A 17,679-nucleotide genomic window follows, 5' to 3' on the forward strand; every position below is an offset into this window, starting at 1 on the left:
CCTATTTTTCTTAGGGATGTAAATGGCAGTTGATATTATCTTCATAATCACAATTCTAGTGTCTTTTTTTGACATCACACCTTCTTCGTACTTAAATAAACATAAATAATGTGTTTTGATGAATATTATGAATAACAAAACATCATATTCCTCAATATAATTTTTAAAAGTTTTTTTGTGTTTACTAAAGGGAGATATTCAGAAATAGTTATCTAATTTCGTTAGATTATTTAATTAATTAATACAATGTTAGTTTGTTTTTAAATTCTTTAATAATAAATTGATGGAAAACTCAAATTTTTCATACACAAAACTAAAGCTAAGAGTGATTTACATAACAATAAAAAAAAGGTACGTTGCCACACTAAGTCTTACAATTCAACTGAACACTATGTATTTAAAGATCTTTGAATTTATTAAATGCCCATTGTAAGAGATTCATTAAGAGGGATTTCAATTTTTGTAGGACACAACTGTCTCGTCTTTCTTACCCAATAGAACAGTCTATTGTTTATGCTTATAGGTAATTAATTACAGCTTGATTGTGAATTCTGGGAAGGCTAGTAAAAGTAGCGTACGCCATTAAATAAAATGACAATATATGTTCGAGTGGCGTCATATGTAGTATCGTAAAAAGCTACATTTTGAGTTGAAAAAAAATGATATTATTACGGGCGTGTATCTCCTCAAGATAACAGACACGTTCTGCTACTTTTTTATACATATTTACATATGACTAATTAAAAGAAAATTAAATTTTAAAATTCCCCATTAGATTACTTTAAAGTAACTGGCTTTAGAAAAAATGGGATTTTAACTTTGCGTAATGTTTTACACAATTGAATTCCAAACACATTATTTATATAATGTTTTTACCAACTGTATTTCGAACCAAAAAATAAAAAAACGAAGCGGAATATTAAAATACTTTGACAGTAGAAAGCGTTCACATTCTATTTTTTTTCTTACCATGATAATATTCTACTTCAAATTATTTCTTAAGTTTGATTTCCATCAATTGGCAAATATATCGTTTCAGAATTGACAAGGCTTGTTGTTTTGACTTAAGAGTATGAATCATTAGCCATATCCTAAGCCTCTTATTTAATGAAACTAGTATTTTGTATTCAAGTGTTTATTGGGTACATGAAGTCAATAAAAAAATTATAAAAAATTGCTCCAGAAAGACAATTAATTTGCTTATTTTTGAACAATAAGTGTTCTTGACAAGCTAATGGATAATATAAAAAAGAGTGTTGTATAAAAAAGCCGAAAAAATAAATTTTCAGAAAGTATAAAATCCAAATGATCATATTTAGATTAAATATATTTTATTACTCTGATTCCACAATGAAATAATCTGTGGTTGAAATCTGGACCATGACCTGCTTATTTTGAGCCCCATATATACATGACTTTTATCAAATGCACAATTATGATGATTACACAGTGAGGTAATCATATTTTTTTTTATTGGTGGAGTGCATCATTGTACTGACTATTGATTACCCTTTTTTAATAGGTTGATAATACTATTATTGAAAAATACGGAGAGGTAGTAGCCCTCTTGTCCCAGTGATTACCTTCCCAAATATCTATATTATTTTAGCTAATTTGAAGCATGTTTGAGAAAAGAGAAATTTAGCGGTCATGATGTCTTATTAGATCAGCCGCGAAAGTCCTAAAATCCTGCTCAATATATAAGAAGATCATAAGGGAATTACTCCAATTTTAACTATCAATTATTTTCTTTGTCATAGCAAAACTACTACTTACAACCCTAATTGCTAATATGATTAATGACCACAGGCACACGTTATTACTTTATAATTCTATGTTTTGTCTTTAAGAATGAAATAATTAAAACATCATCCTTGGAAAATAAAAGTAGATGTACAGATTACCAAATAAAAAAATAATAAATGTTTTACATTTTCCCTTTCCATGGGGGAGTGGCTTATGAAATGATCTCCTTTGCGATCAAACTATTTTCAGATAGGTTTGATTATCAGCATAGTGCAAGAAGTCATTTATTATGCAGACTCAAAGAAGTTCTAAATCCTCTTGTGCTTCAACAACTACGTGGATCGAACGTTGGGTCTCTTGGTGGTGTTAGAGGAAAACGGAGCAGAACTAAGCCTATGATATATTGCTGATTGTTTATAATCATTCTATGCGGAATAAAGCGGAATTTTTGGGAGATATTTATAAGCGCTCGTTAGTTCCTTCCATTACAATTTTTTCCATTTCTTTTAGAAAAACCTATAGTCGATTTACATACAAATAATCCATATCGTCATTAAGTTTCTTAAATAATAACTTTGTCATTATTTTAAACACTCAAAAATAAAATTTGATTCAATGAATCCTTACATTTTACAAAATGCTTAAATTTAAAATTAAATATTAAATAAAATTTATTCTAAAATTTAAGGGCGTGATGGCTTAAAAATGACTCAAAGCGATGTCAGATATACCTACTATTATATTACATAAAATTCCATTAAAATAAGATATTCAAGATCATTTGAATCCTACAAGGTCCTTTGTGTTGAACGTTATAATAACTCAAATTTGTTCTCCATTTGTTATTTTTAAATTATGATCAATTATATTAACTGAAAGCCAACAAATCAATTTCTAAATTACATAAATTACCGCAAAAATAATGAAATTAAAATAAAACTTGTCAAATTAGAATGGTTTTAACCTTTTGTTTGTGTGTGACATCATTTATATATCGCAGTTAGTGAATTGGGTAAAAAAGAAAACCCGAAGATAAATCGATTGATTGATTGTAATAATTATGTTTTTTTTTAAATTTAGTATAATTTTCTTTATTATTCCATCCATTTTGCATTCGTAAATATTAATTAAAATGCTGAAAATACTTAAAAAATATAAGATATTTATAAAAAACTAATTTTTATTTTAAATAATATCAAAAGCATATTTTTGGGTTCCAAGAATAAATAATTGTTACAGGTTTTTTTGTTTTTTTTTTGTACTTTATTACAATCTTGGATATATGTATATTATTAATATACGTCATCCACTCCACAAATTCTCTCCGTTCTCTGTCACCCACACGTCATCATTTAGCGTGCGCGTGCGTACGTACGTACGTAGTGGTTTTGTTGGAGAGCGTACCAAAAAACACTACAGGCTGCTTAGAAGCAAGAAATGTAAGAAAAAAAAAATAGCGACTGCTGAGCTAGCCAATTGCTGGTAGTGAAGATAATTAATTCTTAGAGGCACAACCAAATCTAGATTATAGATATAAAAACAGCTAGTAACACTATACAATGTTAGAAAATAAACAATAAAAAATTAACTAATCCCGGCCACAACATTCTTGTCGTATTAAAGGAATTAAAAGTCTGGCTTTATTTGCGTTAATTTACAATAGTTGAGAGATAAGAATATCCAATTGTGGTACTCTCATTGTCTCAAAATTAAACATTTACAACTTTATCCGAATTTGGGAAATCAATTACGTACCCATCAGGTTACGAGGTTGCATGTATTATTTAATAATAGCTATAATGTTATAATTAATTTTGTTGTAGACCTCCTTCCTGACATTGAAAAAAGCATAATACATGAAATCAATACGAAAAATAAACAAATGTCTTTTAAACAAAACCGTTAATTAAACTCACGAAACCTCGATCAAAACTTGGGAAATATGCGATTCAAACATTTTCAAGACATTATCAAAAATAGTACATCATGTCATATATTCAGATTGAACATTTCAGGAGCATAATACATTTTATTCGTAATAAAATTTACATTTTAAGGAATAAGAAGCGTTTTTATAAATTGTATGATATCCCAGTTCACAAATAGAATGTTTAAATAACATATATTTGTCATCATATTGCACTATTATAATGTTAATTTTATTGGTATAGTTGTTTTTTTATGTTCGAGAAGTAGGGTGTGTTGCATTCATACCGTGTACATAAATAATTTATGTAATATATTTTGGAAAGGATTACTGTTAATATTACGTGTTGCAAACTAACAAAAGACCAATGAGTCAAAAAAAATTGTGAGATTGAGAGATATTATATAATATGCATATCATTTTAATGACAAATTATTCAATTAATGAAATTATATGAATATTTTCAGAATTAGTTTGTTGCATGAATATTTTGCAAAACAAAAATGAAATATTGTATATTTTTACTCGATTTGGGATCCTAAATGAGGTAACATGTAATTAATTAAGGAACTTTTTTTAATATCCCCCATTTCTCTGTAAAATATTTACATATACAGTGAATAAATATGAATTACAAAAAAAAAATAACTTTGTCCAAAAATGATGAACGGCTATCATTCGCATTGAAATGTTGTTTTTATTTGACAGAGTCTCATTTGGTTTTCATGACCACTTACAAACGTCCATAAACTGTTTTACATGATTTACTCGGGCATTTTATTATCAAAGTGATAACAAACTATTCACTATAGAACAGGCATGTGAAAGACATGATGAGCCAATTCTTGCAAGAAAATTAATAATTACTTCATTTAAAAAGATAAGTGTGCCTCATGGACAAACCCCAATCTCAGTCATAATCAAAACAGGTGTGATCTATTGCAACAAAAAAAACATATCTGATTTTCATTTGATAATGTGTCAAGGTCCACCAACACATCTATTTAGTCATTTTGAGGAACAAAGTACTTTTATGAACAAATTTGTACCAATGGCTAAACTCTTCCAGTAGGATTATGAATAAATCTAGCACATGAGCTTTTTTTACTTTCAAAATTGTTTTGCTTTTCTTTATTTATTCGTTGTATGGAGTTAAGGCCCCATAACACTTCTGAAGCAATTGCTTATTTTCAACAATAATCTTTCCATATCAAGAATCGGTGTAAAATTAGAACACGATTTTTTTATTCAGTTCTTACAAAATGACAAAAGTAGCGTAACACTTAAGACAATAACTCACAAACTCAAAAAGATATTGTCATGAAATTTTGATAGCTGTTTGTTAAAGGTTCATACTCACTCAAAATTAGGTGAGTTTAACAAAAATAGGGTAATCTTTTTTTGAGTCACGAGACTCTTCACCTCATTTGTTAGATAGCGAAAAAGATAAAAATATGGTCAGATAAATCTTTTTTCCATTTTTGGTCGAAGGAAATATGGCCTTATTCTTCTCCAAATCTTAATCATATAATTTACAGGTGTGTCCACTAGAAAAAAACTACAAGAGCAAGTATTATAATTACATTATGTGTAATAGTTCATGGACGTTTGAAAGGGCCCAAGATGACCAAAGTAGGCTATATCAAATATAAAAATCTTTTTTATAGCTATTGAAGGTCGTTTAATACTTTTCGATTTCATATTTACGAGTGCAATAAATACTTAATCCACAATTGAGGGAGTTATTCCTGGGTTTTTCTCTCTGGATATCTTTTTCCTGGGATTTATCGGAAATTTCGATGGACAGGAATTATTTATTATAAACGAATAATTGTGTGTGTGCTCATAAATGACGGTGAGTAAGAATGTGGGATTGCTCTAGAGTTAAAAGTTTAAATCCTTATTGGATTTGTACCATAATCGAAGATGGACATCAGGTTTATTCTAGCATATAAGTCCTTGCTATTTAAGGAGTGAGATTTGTGATTATTTCCTTTTTCAATCGGCTGCTTATAGCTAATTTAAAAACTTGATTACTTCTAAGCTGCAATCGTGATGTTTACGACAAACATTTTTTATTTATTTTTATATAAGCGCAAGGCATACTTTAAGCATAAATTGTGATACTAATTATGAGCATTTTTTAGCTCCCCGTATTTTTGAACTTGGCATACTGAAGAATGTATTTTCTTTTTCTAAGCTATTATCATTATTAATTAATTTCTTTATATTACATACAATTATATACAAAACCATATTAAACATTTGGGTGCTCTCAAACAAACATTGATCTTAGTACATCGACTATCAATGAGGGAATTATAAGGGTAAGTTGTTCTTAGTACAATTGAGGATCGACATTGGAGTAACTCTCACCCATTTACTACTTATTTCCTTTCCCCACTCCTCCTTTGTCACATTTGATTGTAGCAGATCTAATTAAAAGTGATGGCATCTAAATTGCTCTCTTCCAAAACCTTTTCAAATTGTTAGGGTTATCAGGTTGCTTTTCAGGTTGTTGTTTTTTTCCATACCCAAAAAATACATGTTCTTTCTCCCTTTCAAGCGTATAGTTTTATTTTTTCAAAAGTATTTCTTATTTGAAAACTCAATTTAATGCAAATATGAATGGATGAATGATCAATTTATATATTACATGATGATAAAGAATACATGCATTAAATAAATTTAATCATAAAAAAATATCTACAAATATACATTCGTCTAAGTAGTAGGAACATAAAATATCGAAAAAATTTATATTTTGATTTTAATATTGATTGCTTTCTGTCCATCGATATAGATATATATATTTTAGAATCACTAGTTAATTAGTATTGTGTGTTGCATACAAAATAAGGACACTTTTCAAAAGCAAACAATATTAATTTTTTTTCAAAATTCTACACGTGCACCATTAGAACAATTACTTTTCAATCCAGCCACCCATGGCGGCTATGATGGCCTTCGAACGGGATCCAAACATTGCAAACCCATTGCAGATAATATCTCCGATCATGCTCTGCTATTGCTCGCTAAGGGAGGCCTTTAGGGTGGCATTGTACGGAGAAGATGATACAGGATCTCGACTCTACTTGCGGCTAGAACGTGAGGTCAAGACTATTAAAGACAATTGAATAAACGAAGTAAACAATACGTGTCTCTAAAAAATTATAAAATTGAACTTAAATACTTTTTAACATCACAAAGACATCACTTAACATCACTTATCAGTTATTTGATACACCAACTCCAATTAAGCTTCTAGAAGCTGTTAAGGAAGGGCATTTCTAGATCTTTCTGAAAACCCTTTCGATTGATATTTTTGAAAAGGAAGAAAAATTGAAAAAAAGTCCTTAATAAGTTCTAATTTTCCATTTTCCCTCTGACACCCCTTGAGAAAATCTCATAGGTTGCACTAGTCTAACCTGAGCATGACCCCATTACTTACAATGCTTCAAATACCCAATTAATTTTTAAACAGCTAACTGATCCTGTATTCTTTATGTCTTTGAGCCATTAAACCATGCAACCAATCCTTGTCATCTTACAAAACTTTCTCGAGCAAAATATATGTAGAAAATAATCTGCCTGTGGTATTTGAAGTCGTGAGTGGAAGAGGAAAAAAATAAAATATAAATTGGATAAGTAAAAATATTTGCAAATATTGAATAGTTCTATAGTCCAAAAATCTTATTGGTGCAAAGTGTAAGCTTCAATAGTTGGAGACAGCCTTAACCAATAAAATTTGCAAATATTGTTTTTTCTAGATTAACAGATACCCATTCATAAAAATGAATTGTTAATTCCTATTGCTGGTTACTTAGTTTAGCTTTATAAGTTTGTATTTTTTATCGGAAATGTAAGGACTGTAAATGCAGCATCGACTTTGACTAAAAGTTTATTCGCAACTCGAGTACCAGTTTGGCGTCTGAGATCTTTCTTTTAATTCTAACTGCTAACAAGCCACTATTCAACTTGGTAAACTGTATTCGTGGACACATTGGGCTAGTCAAAGATCTCTATAGGTGTTATTAGCGCACTAAGAAGTGCCAAAATCTTGATATAAACGTCACTTTGTCTGAACTCATTTTTACTGTGAGATAGATGTACACGCTAGAATATTAGTATCTGTTTAGTAAGTAAAATATATATATTTTTAGAACTCTAAAAAAATGACTGAATGGTATCCAATGAGTTAGCAAACTGATACGACAAATTTATCAACAATGAAAATAATATTTAATAAAAATAAAATTCGGTATCCAAATAATTAAAATGGATGTAATATATATTTATCCAAAAGAAATCATATTTTATTTTGAAATATTCACTTTGCAAAACATAGAATTTTTAAACTGTTTGAATCTGAATTTTACAAAGTATTCCAAGAAGATTGCTACTGAGAAGGCACTTTTGGATTCAAAACTTGTAGTATTCATAGAATTGAAAAGGTTTTCTGTTCTTTTTAACGTTTACTCATTATTTAAATTTGAAATTGTTGTATGTTCCGCTACTGACCAACCTGTACATTAAATATTTTTTATAAATATACTTACAATAATGTTTATAGGTGTACAAAATATGAACTTGAAACCCAGAGATACTTTTTGTAATTATTTTGTAGCAACCTTAACATTTTTTATTTTCTAATGTTGTTATCACTATAAAACATTTAAATAGTATGATCCTTTCGGTAGGATAATTTTAAGAAATTAAAAATGATAACCCTGAAAATTTATAAAAGGTTTTGTACAAGAGCAGCATAACTGTTATGACGTTGTATTAGAATACAAAAAGTTAGCTATGAGGGAAAGGAAATTAACAATAGTAGAACTATTGATCAAGCTAGAATATTTGCAACTATTTCTCTTTCGACCATCTGGTACTTAAATTTATAACTTCCTGCAAAAAATCTTTAGTGTTATTTTTCGCTTTACATGCACATGCGATTATTTTGTACTTAATATAATTTAAACCTCCATTACTTACGTGGGGGTGTTTATATACCCCACCAGACATAAATATTCTTGTAATATCATATATGCCTCATATTTTTACTCTATCTTTTATGTAAATTATTAATTTACAGTATTCAATTTTTTGGGGATGTTACTTCAATTGTTTCTAAGTTACTAACTTATTCTAAAATTAAATATGGACATTTTAAATAATGTTTTTTGATATGATCTTATAATTTAGCTACCGCAATAATGATTATAAAATAGAGAAATGAAAGATATGTGGGATTTGTGGATTGAAATTGATACCTGCCGGTATTTAAAAAAAAATATAAGCTCAAAATTAAGGCAGTCACCCTGTAAACTAAAATAATGTTTAAGATGAGGAGAGCAGTTTAGTGGTATACTATTTCATCTCATAGATACCAGCATCTGTGGTATAAAGGAAATAAACGCAATCCCCACTCCTTATCTAGCCATTATGTAGACAGAAATTACAACAATATCCTTCCTCAATTCTACTCCAAGTAAAACAAGGATTTACCCTCCACAACAAATCCTCAGAGTTATTCTATGTCTTCACACACTTTTGATTATTTTATATGTTCTCTATTCAACATATAAAATAATAGTGTAACAAAACGATAACATTTTTCGAAAATATAAATACTGTTCAAGTTAGGATTACAGCAATTGTCATGATTTTTAATCAATATATTTTTTAGATTACCTTTTTTTAGCGAATGTTTATTTTTTACTGCTACTATCTATTATTCATGTATACGAAACTGGATTGAACATTTGCATGCACTCATAAATGACGGAGAATAAGCCTGAGGAGTTATAATAGAAAAGGCTTTGTCATTGTTAGCTTTCATCTTTAGCTCTAAAAATCATGAACACCAAAATATAATTAAATATAAATAGGTTTATTAGGTGGCTCAAACCCTTCCCCTAAAAAAAGGCCTAACGACGGCATAAATTTGTAAGTCTTGTTGGACATAGAGTAGAAATTGAGGATCAACATTGGAGTAGTTCTTGTTTATTTCCTTCTTCCCGCTATGATAAGTGCTTGTAGCTAATTAATAAAGCTTCATGTCATTTAAATTGCTCTTTTTCAAAAAAAAATCCTTCAAACTGTCAGGGTTACTATTTTCATTTTCTGTTTATTTTTTATCATGCTCAAAGTACAAAAGATTAGCATCTCTTTGTATTTTTGTAAGTCCTTGTTGGACTTACAGTAGAATTGGCTGTTGATATTGGCGTAATTTCAGCCTCAATCCTCTTCCTATACAACGAGTGCAATGTTTGCTTATTTCCTTCCGTTCATGCCTGCTTGCAGCTGATCTAATTAGAGAATTGCGCTCTTTGTTTACATGAAATAATTGTAGGTTATTGTATATATCTGAAATTACATTTTCTCATCTTGGTTTAAATAATATGTATATTGTATATATATAGAAGAAACGAAAGTAATTAATCTAATTTAGTCTTATTTTCTTTTTTTTTATTTCTCTCCTTTTTTGTACCTTCTTGACAAAGGATAAATGCATGACAGGAGAAGAAAAAGAAATGTCGAAAAATCCTGAGGTTATTCTTAAAGTTCCAAACATTAACAAAGACAATTTATTATGAATTTCCAGTTGTACTCTTTATGAGGCGTTGCCAAACAGTCTAACTTTGCTTTAGTAATAAGTATATTCATTTTTAATTTACAAAATGGACCCTAGATCCTATAAAAACGAAACTGATTTACCTCATAGACGTTAAGATACATTATTGCAATAAATAAGTGATCAAACGTAGCAATGATTGTTTAAAAAGTTTTTTTGGAGATGCTTTATTTACGAGGAAAATTGAAGTCAAGAGAAGCAATAAATTTGTTGGTTTGTCGATGTCTTCCACGGATCCCAAAATGATTTTATAGTGATGATAATTTATTTATGTGGAGGTCATTTTCAAATTAGAAAATAAGGGGATTTTTTTTTATTAAAAGAAGATCTGATTTGTTAATAGGATCTATTAAAAGAAGAAATCAGAATCAATGATAATAGGGAGGGTCATTAGCCAGAATTATTCTTATTACAATGATGCCACTTCAGCCGAACAAACAAATAGGCCATATTTGATGTATTTGTCCCTTCACAAATAATTCTATTTTCCATATCCATGGAAATTTTTTTGGGAAGAAATTCTAAAAAATAATAAACATTTAAGTGTAAAATAATCACACCTGGCAAATACAAGAAACATCGTAACCGTGATTCCTTAGAAACAGCATGTCAGCCACCGATATTTCAATTTGGAAGAGGGGAGGGATTTATCAGGACGCTGCGTAATGATGAAATGTAAGATCTTAGATCAGATAATGTATTGCTCTTCAGGAAAGGTGATCTCCTTGAATATTTTCGTTCTTCCCCATTGAAGGCTCATGATGATGGATTAACATCGATTAAAGAGTCTGTTAAGTTTATGAACTCCCTATTCCTTGCCTAATCTAATTTTCAACTTGACATATAAAGGACTCATTATTTTGAAATTAGTGAATACCAACTGTTTATCTTTCAGTGTACTCTAATTCCAGACTAAGCTTGCTGAAATCATCTCTCTTTTTTATAGCCTAATCTTTCCTTCTTAGACGAGATATCATGTTTGCTGTAAAAACCTGGATATTGAGAACAAGATATATCTTATAAAATCAATTAAAGAACTAATACCTATAAGACTGAACTGAAATGAGTTTTTTCTTAAGGTGAAAAAAATGTTATATTTATTTGTTAGGAAAAAGTTTTTTTTTCATAATATTTGATAAAGAAGTGTTTTCTTTTGTTACATCATTTCTTTTTGTTACTCGTATTACTATTATCTCACATGATGACGACTCTTACATTTACGTTGATTATCACTTGATCTATCGACCCATTTTTTATTGATTTTATGTGTTAGGAATTTATTGAGGTGAAAGCAAACTCGAAAGATGATATAAAAAAACTAAGTTAGTCTGTTTGTACGTTCACTTTCGTGCATTTATACCAATGTTTACTCTTTTTCTTCAATCTAAAAGGTTGTTCCATTTAGGAAATTAAGGTATTTCATTTTTTGACAATGTGATACAATTTGACTGAATTGAGGGAAACATATGTTGTTTTGTAAATAATATTTCTATTGGTCGTGTGTATAAACCGGAGAAATGATCTCTCTAAAAAATTTTATTTGCCCTCCTCTAGCTAAAAATCATGCCAAATAAAAAATATAATTGTATCAAATAGTAATGAAGAATAAACAATGCGTTGAAAATTGCGGCACTTGTTGTAGCTGTTCCCGTTTATACTGAGTGTTACAATAAATCAAATTTATCCTTACGGAGCGATTTTTGAAATTTGATAAATTATATTATTATATGGAAAAATCTTTATTTAATCAACTAAGTTTTACCCCCTTGGTATATAATAACATTAATTTTTCCTACTTGTCGTGAAAAGTCTTTAAAAAGTAACATTGATTAGCCTTCAGAGCCATCTAGTGAATTATGTAAGTAATCCATACAGTCATTGTTGATACCAGAAAGAACAATAACAATATAGTCATGCTAATGAGATCTTGTAGGCGTTTGGATGTAGCATCGAGCGTGTCCCTCGTATTACAGAAATAAAAGTGAGGTTATATGTATATTTAAAGCATTTCATTCCTAGAAACTGTAAGTAAAAGCTAAAGCTTTTTTACAAATGTGTAGACGAATTGATAAATTACATAACATAAATTATAAAAGAGGCCTGTAATACGCTTGATATTGGAACTAAATAATTCCATAAAAACTGTGATTAATGAATTTTGAATGCCTGATTTTTTAATACAGGTTTGACTATTTAAATCTAATAAAAAAAAATTTTTTTAATGAAAAATGGCCTTCTGAACTTATGATGTCATTTCTCAGTTCTTCTTTTACATTTATAGTGGGAGCGCTTGAGCCTTTGGCTTCAGGTTTCTAGTATTATATTTTGATACAGTTGTACAGTAATGCAAGTAAGAATAAATGAAATCTTACAGGCTTTAGATCAACTTATATAAGCAATTACATATAATTCTAAAAAAACATGATCTAAAGTCTTATTTTTAACAACTAGTATGTGTAGGTAAAGTTTATAAAAAAGAACAAATCTACATTTTTTGTACTTTAAAATAATGTATATGACATAAGATGAGGCTGAACAAGGAGTGTGGGTAGCTTAGGTGCAGTCACACTCTAGGGACTGAAGTAATCCCTGTCTCATGGGGTAATATTAAAAGAATTGATCATGCTGTTTTATTATTTTGGAGGAGATAACTTCTAAGTGTGAGTATACGTAGTTTGCGCATAATAAAGAAATGAATACCAAAAATCACCATAATAGCCATGGCACTTTGAAGAATGTTGAATGAGAGTAGCATTGTTGTCAAAATGTTTTATTTTATCAACTATATGCAATCAGCTGTAAAGAGGGAAGAGGAAATAAAAATGGATATAGGAAAATTTAATCCTTTGCCGGTCCTCAATTATACTTTGTTTCTAACAAGGACTTTCAATTATAACTCCCATCAAATCCTTACGGGTTTTTCCTTCTTTTATGATCACACAAGAATGTTCTATCAGGCTTTGCATATAATTAATGACATAAAAAAGGAAGGATACTACTCTGGAGTTAAATAATAGTAACATTAGCTGAGGAAAAGAAAAGACGTTTTTTATTTTGCCAAGTGCAAAAAACGGACTAGCTAAAAAATACACTGGATTTTTGTCACTATTTTGGATTTGTTTTTCAAATAATTCATAAAATTAAAAAGGAAGTCTATATGTGCTTTTTAAATGTACGTATATATTAAGTTAATACGAAAAATAAGCTTACAGAGCAAATGGGAAAATATACACATATGTGGCCAATGTTACAAAAGGTATAAATCATACAAACATATGCTCCTTTGTCTTTTTATATAAACATACTTACTTACATTATTGTATAGATTAGATCCGTATACTTGCTTATAGAATAAGAATAATTGTTCTATGAGCAGATGAAAAATAAATGAAATACGTATAAATATTTTAGAATTAAAAAATTTGAATAAATATTTTTTTTTGATTGTCTTACTTTATACAAAATAATGTTAAATTATTGGGAGCCATTGGGCAAACTTATAACTCCTACAGAATAACATCCACAATACTGAGGGAAATGTCTTGGAAGATAATTAAAACAAGGGACTGGCTGAAACCTTTTGCTGAAACCTTTTATTAAAAATCATTGACTGGACTTTATGTGTGAGATATCAATAAAAATAATTTTTATTATTTAAGTGAGATCTACAAACCTTATTGCGACCTACTTCGAAGAACTAGTGAGTACGATCATTCTTAAAAAATATTAATATACGTAAAAAGGAGATTAGCCAAGGGATATATTTTATTTTAATATCATAAATATGACTCGGAAATCGACAGATTCCGTGAATATATGTCTTTGAATATACAAAAACACAATATATAGATTCAATAAACAACAAAAGAAAATTTTTGCCTAAAAATATATTTGCTTTTAAACTAACAACCTAACAACTAGCTCAGTTTTGGCTCTTTCTAAAAAGTTTTAGTATTTTTAGCAAAAAGTACGAAACTGTTTTGATTCGTTTGATGAATGATATTTAATGATATTTGAGGCCTTGTCTCAAGCACCCTCCATCGTCATACGGATCTTCAATTCGAACGCACCGACGAAATTAAAATAGTACGAATATCCTCCGCAACCACAGGTTCTCCTACAGTTATATTCTTTGGCTAGGAGTCTCTTAACTTTTAATAAAACATTCCCTATAGACCTAGCTTTAGGAGTACTTTCTTTATTTTTTGATAACACACCGAATAGAAATATCACTGTAATTGTATTAGCATTATTGTCGCCCAGACCTCTCAGGTTTAATCTAATAAATGATCTCAGAATATGTAATTGTGGACATTCTGAAAAAAAGCTTGTCTAATAGTGTTAAACAATTTACCACAATTTTTACATGGAGTGCTTAAAAACAAGATTCCTGTGGCTATTTGAAACTGAGCTGCAAATTTTCTTGTTTCAGCTATTTGGGAAGTCGAAGACATAATCATATGTACCCAATTATTAGATAGATTTAATTCCCAAATCCTTCCATCACACCTCGACAACACAGAGTCCTCTTCTGAATTAGAAAAATTCCTTTTCAATTCCCAAAAACAGGCAAATTGTGTAGCTTCGTATGTTTAATGAGAGGAAAAGTAAAAAAGTAAACTTCACGGTACACAAAAATAACAACAAAAAACAGAGTGATCACCAATATCATGTATTGTGGGCTGATTTTTTGTGAGTACCTCCCATTCCAAAGACACAGGGTCCCTTAAATTCTTTAAAAATGTTTTCTTTCCATTATTCTCATGAATAATATCAACGGTCGTTACACAATCGTAAGTGGGAGTCGCTTTCCAAAGAACCCTTTGTGTTGCAGTAAGCGAAGGGGAAAAGTAGCCAATATATACATTTATAAGATCAGTTCCAAGTATATTATATTCGTAGTATGGACTTGATGTCATCGCATATCTCCACTCCATGTTAGGAATCTTTTTAATATATCAACCCAAAAATTTCAAAAAATTTTGTGATTAAGTACACATAAGATTTGAGCCCACCACTCAATCGATTTCTTGGTCTCTTATACTTATACATAATTATTTGTAAATAAAAAAATATTGATATAAATTTCAAAAATTGGAAGTGTTTTACTTTATACAAAACATTTCAGGTTTGATAAATGTTAATTTAATTTCTAAAGTCTTTATTATATATGTTCAAAGTAAAACGCCATGACACTGTGAGAGCTCAGGGTCAAAAGTCAAACAAAAACGTAATAATAAAAAAAACTGACCTACGAATTATTTTTTATTTTTTTCGAACGAAAATTAGATTTGAAATATATTGAAATATCATTTTTTTGTTAAATCTTCCTTTAATTGGTCGGATAAAGTTGCACTGAATAAGTATAAATAAACATTTTAGTTTTACATTAACTGCATCTGACCTAGGAAATTTTAGAAGTCCATACATATAAAATAAATTTCCTTCTACAGGAACAAACTGGGTTCAATCCTACACATATTGAGTTCAATAGAATAATTTCTCCCAAACGCGTTATTCATTAAACTACGTCGTTTCAATTTTTTTGCAAATTTTATCTTGCCTCATACCAAAAATTAGGATAAAGAGTATGTTTTCGCCTCGGTTTCATAGTACTAAATATTACAGAAAAGTTACAAATCGGAGTTTAGTGATACCGAGGTAGCATTAAACGTTAAAAATACATATTAGACATAACTTTACCACAAATTGAGATATATAAATCAATTTGATTCTAGGCTGAAGTTTTACACTCATCCAAGTTTCCATTCCAAATTTTTATTGTTTTTGTTACATAAAAATAAATGTTGTCAAAACTTTCCCTGGGTTCTTTACATCAAAATTGAAAAATAATGAAAGGTTTAGTATGTTTTTCACTACAATTTTGAAGATTTTTTAATATCTAAAAATACAAAATTGTAAAAGTTCATTCTTATGATATGATTTTGTCTTTAAATAGGAATTGTTAACTTTTCAATAGAGAATAACTTTTAAAATCATTATATAACTTAATCTTTAATTTCTTTTTTTTTAATTCTTGTGCAGTTATTTTTTTTTTTTTGTATAATTTAATAGAAACATAATTTTATAATAGTTATATGATTCTGTAAATTCACAAAATGGGATATTTACAATTTGGTATTTCAATAGTATTAAATATTTTTGAATGGATATATTTATTAGTAGTGTTATTGTTTTATTCAGCTCAAAATATATATCTAAAACTTTTCAATTAAAGGGTGCATAAATACTTGCGCACATATATATTTTTGCAATTTGCTTTTTTATTCCATCTATAATTTAGTATATTTATATTAATGAGCTTAAAAATATATTTCGTTACGTCTCTCATTACATCACATTTTTCTTAATAAATTTGAGTATAAAATATTTATATTTCTTACCATGATGATAAATTCCGAAGACTAAACATGAAGAAAACGAAAATTAGGAATAGATTGTCAAAAGTAGCTAGTCCAATAAGTATATCAGCCAGCGATTTTTTCAGTTTCACTGCTCGATGATTCAGTACAAGAACAGTCAGGAAGTTTCCAAGGAGTCCTATTACAGAGATAGAGGGGACAATATAGCCCTCAACCACAATAGATAATGTCATTTTCTCAATTATATTTTTTGTATTAATTGATGGATATATTTTTCAAATAAAATGTCTTTAATTCAAGGAGTGCTCTTCCTTCATGAGCGTCTCTTTTAAAACTAAACTATTTAGATATAAAATATGAATGGTATCTTATAAAAAAAGGAAAAAAAAATGCGCGAAATAACAGGTTACCGGCTTTTTATTTAATTTTTTTCGGCGTAATAGTGAAATAGCGTGATATCAAGTTTCTTTCTTTTCGACGCTTTCCACACAAAAAAAGGAAAAGCTATATTTTTTTCAATTCAAAGAATTCTTCTCATATACTCTTATACGTAGAGGATTTCTCTTCTCTCCACAGCACATACAGAGTACTCTATGCTACTATGAAACGAAAAAATTGCACTTCTTTATGATTTTGCAATGAATGAAAGCGCAAAGAAACTCACTTTCTTTCGAATCCTTCACTTTCAATATATATTGATGATTTTTTTTTTGTATTGAAACCTCCGTATTTAAACATCCTTTTAATAAAGCTTTTAGTGAACTGAGTAAAAAATAAACCTTTGAAATTTTTTATAATTATATTCATCTAAATATTGTATCATTTTTGTTAACTATTTTGCAATCATAAATATTCATTGAGATGCTTTAAATATTTTTGCTTATTTTAAAATGATCTTAACAACATGATTTTAGGGTTTCAACAAGATATAATTTTTTTTCATATAGCAGCAACATTAAATAGTTATTTTTGATAAAAAATATTTATAA

General features: G+C 28.9%; 1 protein-coding gene across 4 annotated transcripts in view; it reads right to left on the reverse strand.

Annotated features, from left to right (window-relative positions):
• Window positions 1–17,029, reverse strand: part of LOC121132477 (FMRFamide receptor) — a 144,614-nt gene extending 127,585 nt beyond the window's left edge. For all 4 annotated transcript variants that reach the window (XM_040727884.2, XM_040727885.2, XM_040727883.2 and 1 more), the window contains exon 1: window positions 16,712–17,029. In XM_040727884.2, the coding sequence (XP_040583818.1) occupies window positions 16,712–16,923 (212 nt within the window). In that variant the 5' untranslated portion in view covers window positions 16,924–17,029. The remainder of the gene's footprint in view (window positions 1–16,711) is intronic.
• Between the last annotated feature and the right edge of the window lie 650 nt (window positions 17,030–17,679).

This window comes from Lepeophtheirus salmonis, chromosome 2, assembly GCF_016086655.4.
Source record: "Lepeophtheirus salmonis chromosome 2, UVic_Lsal_1.4, whole genome shotgun sequence".
NCBI classification, from domain to species: domain Eukaryota; kingdom Metazoa; phylum Arthropoda; class Copepoda; order Siphonostomatoida; family Caligidae; genus Lepeophtheirus; species Lepeophtheirus salmonis.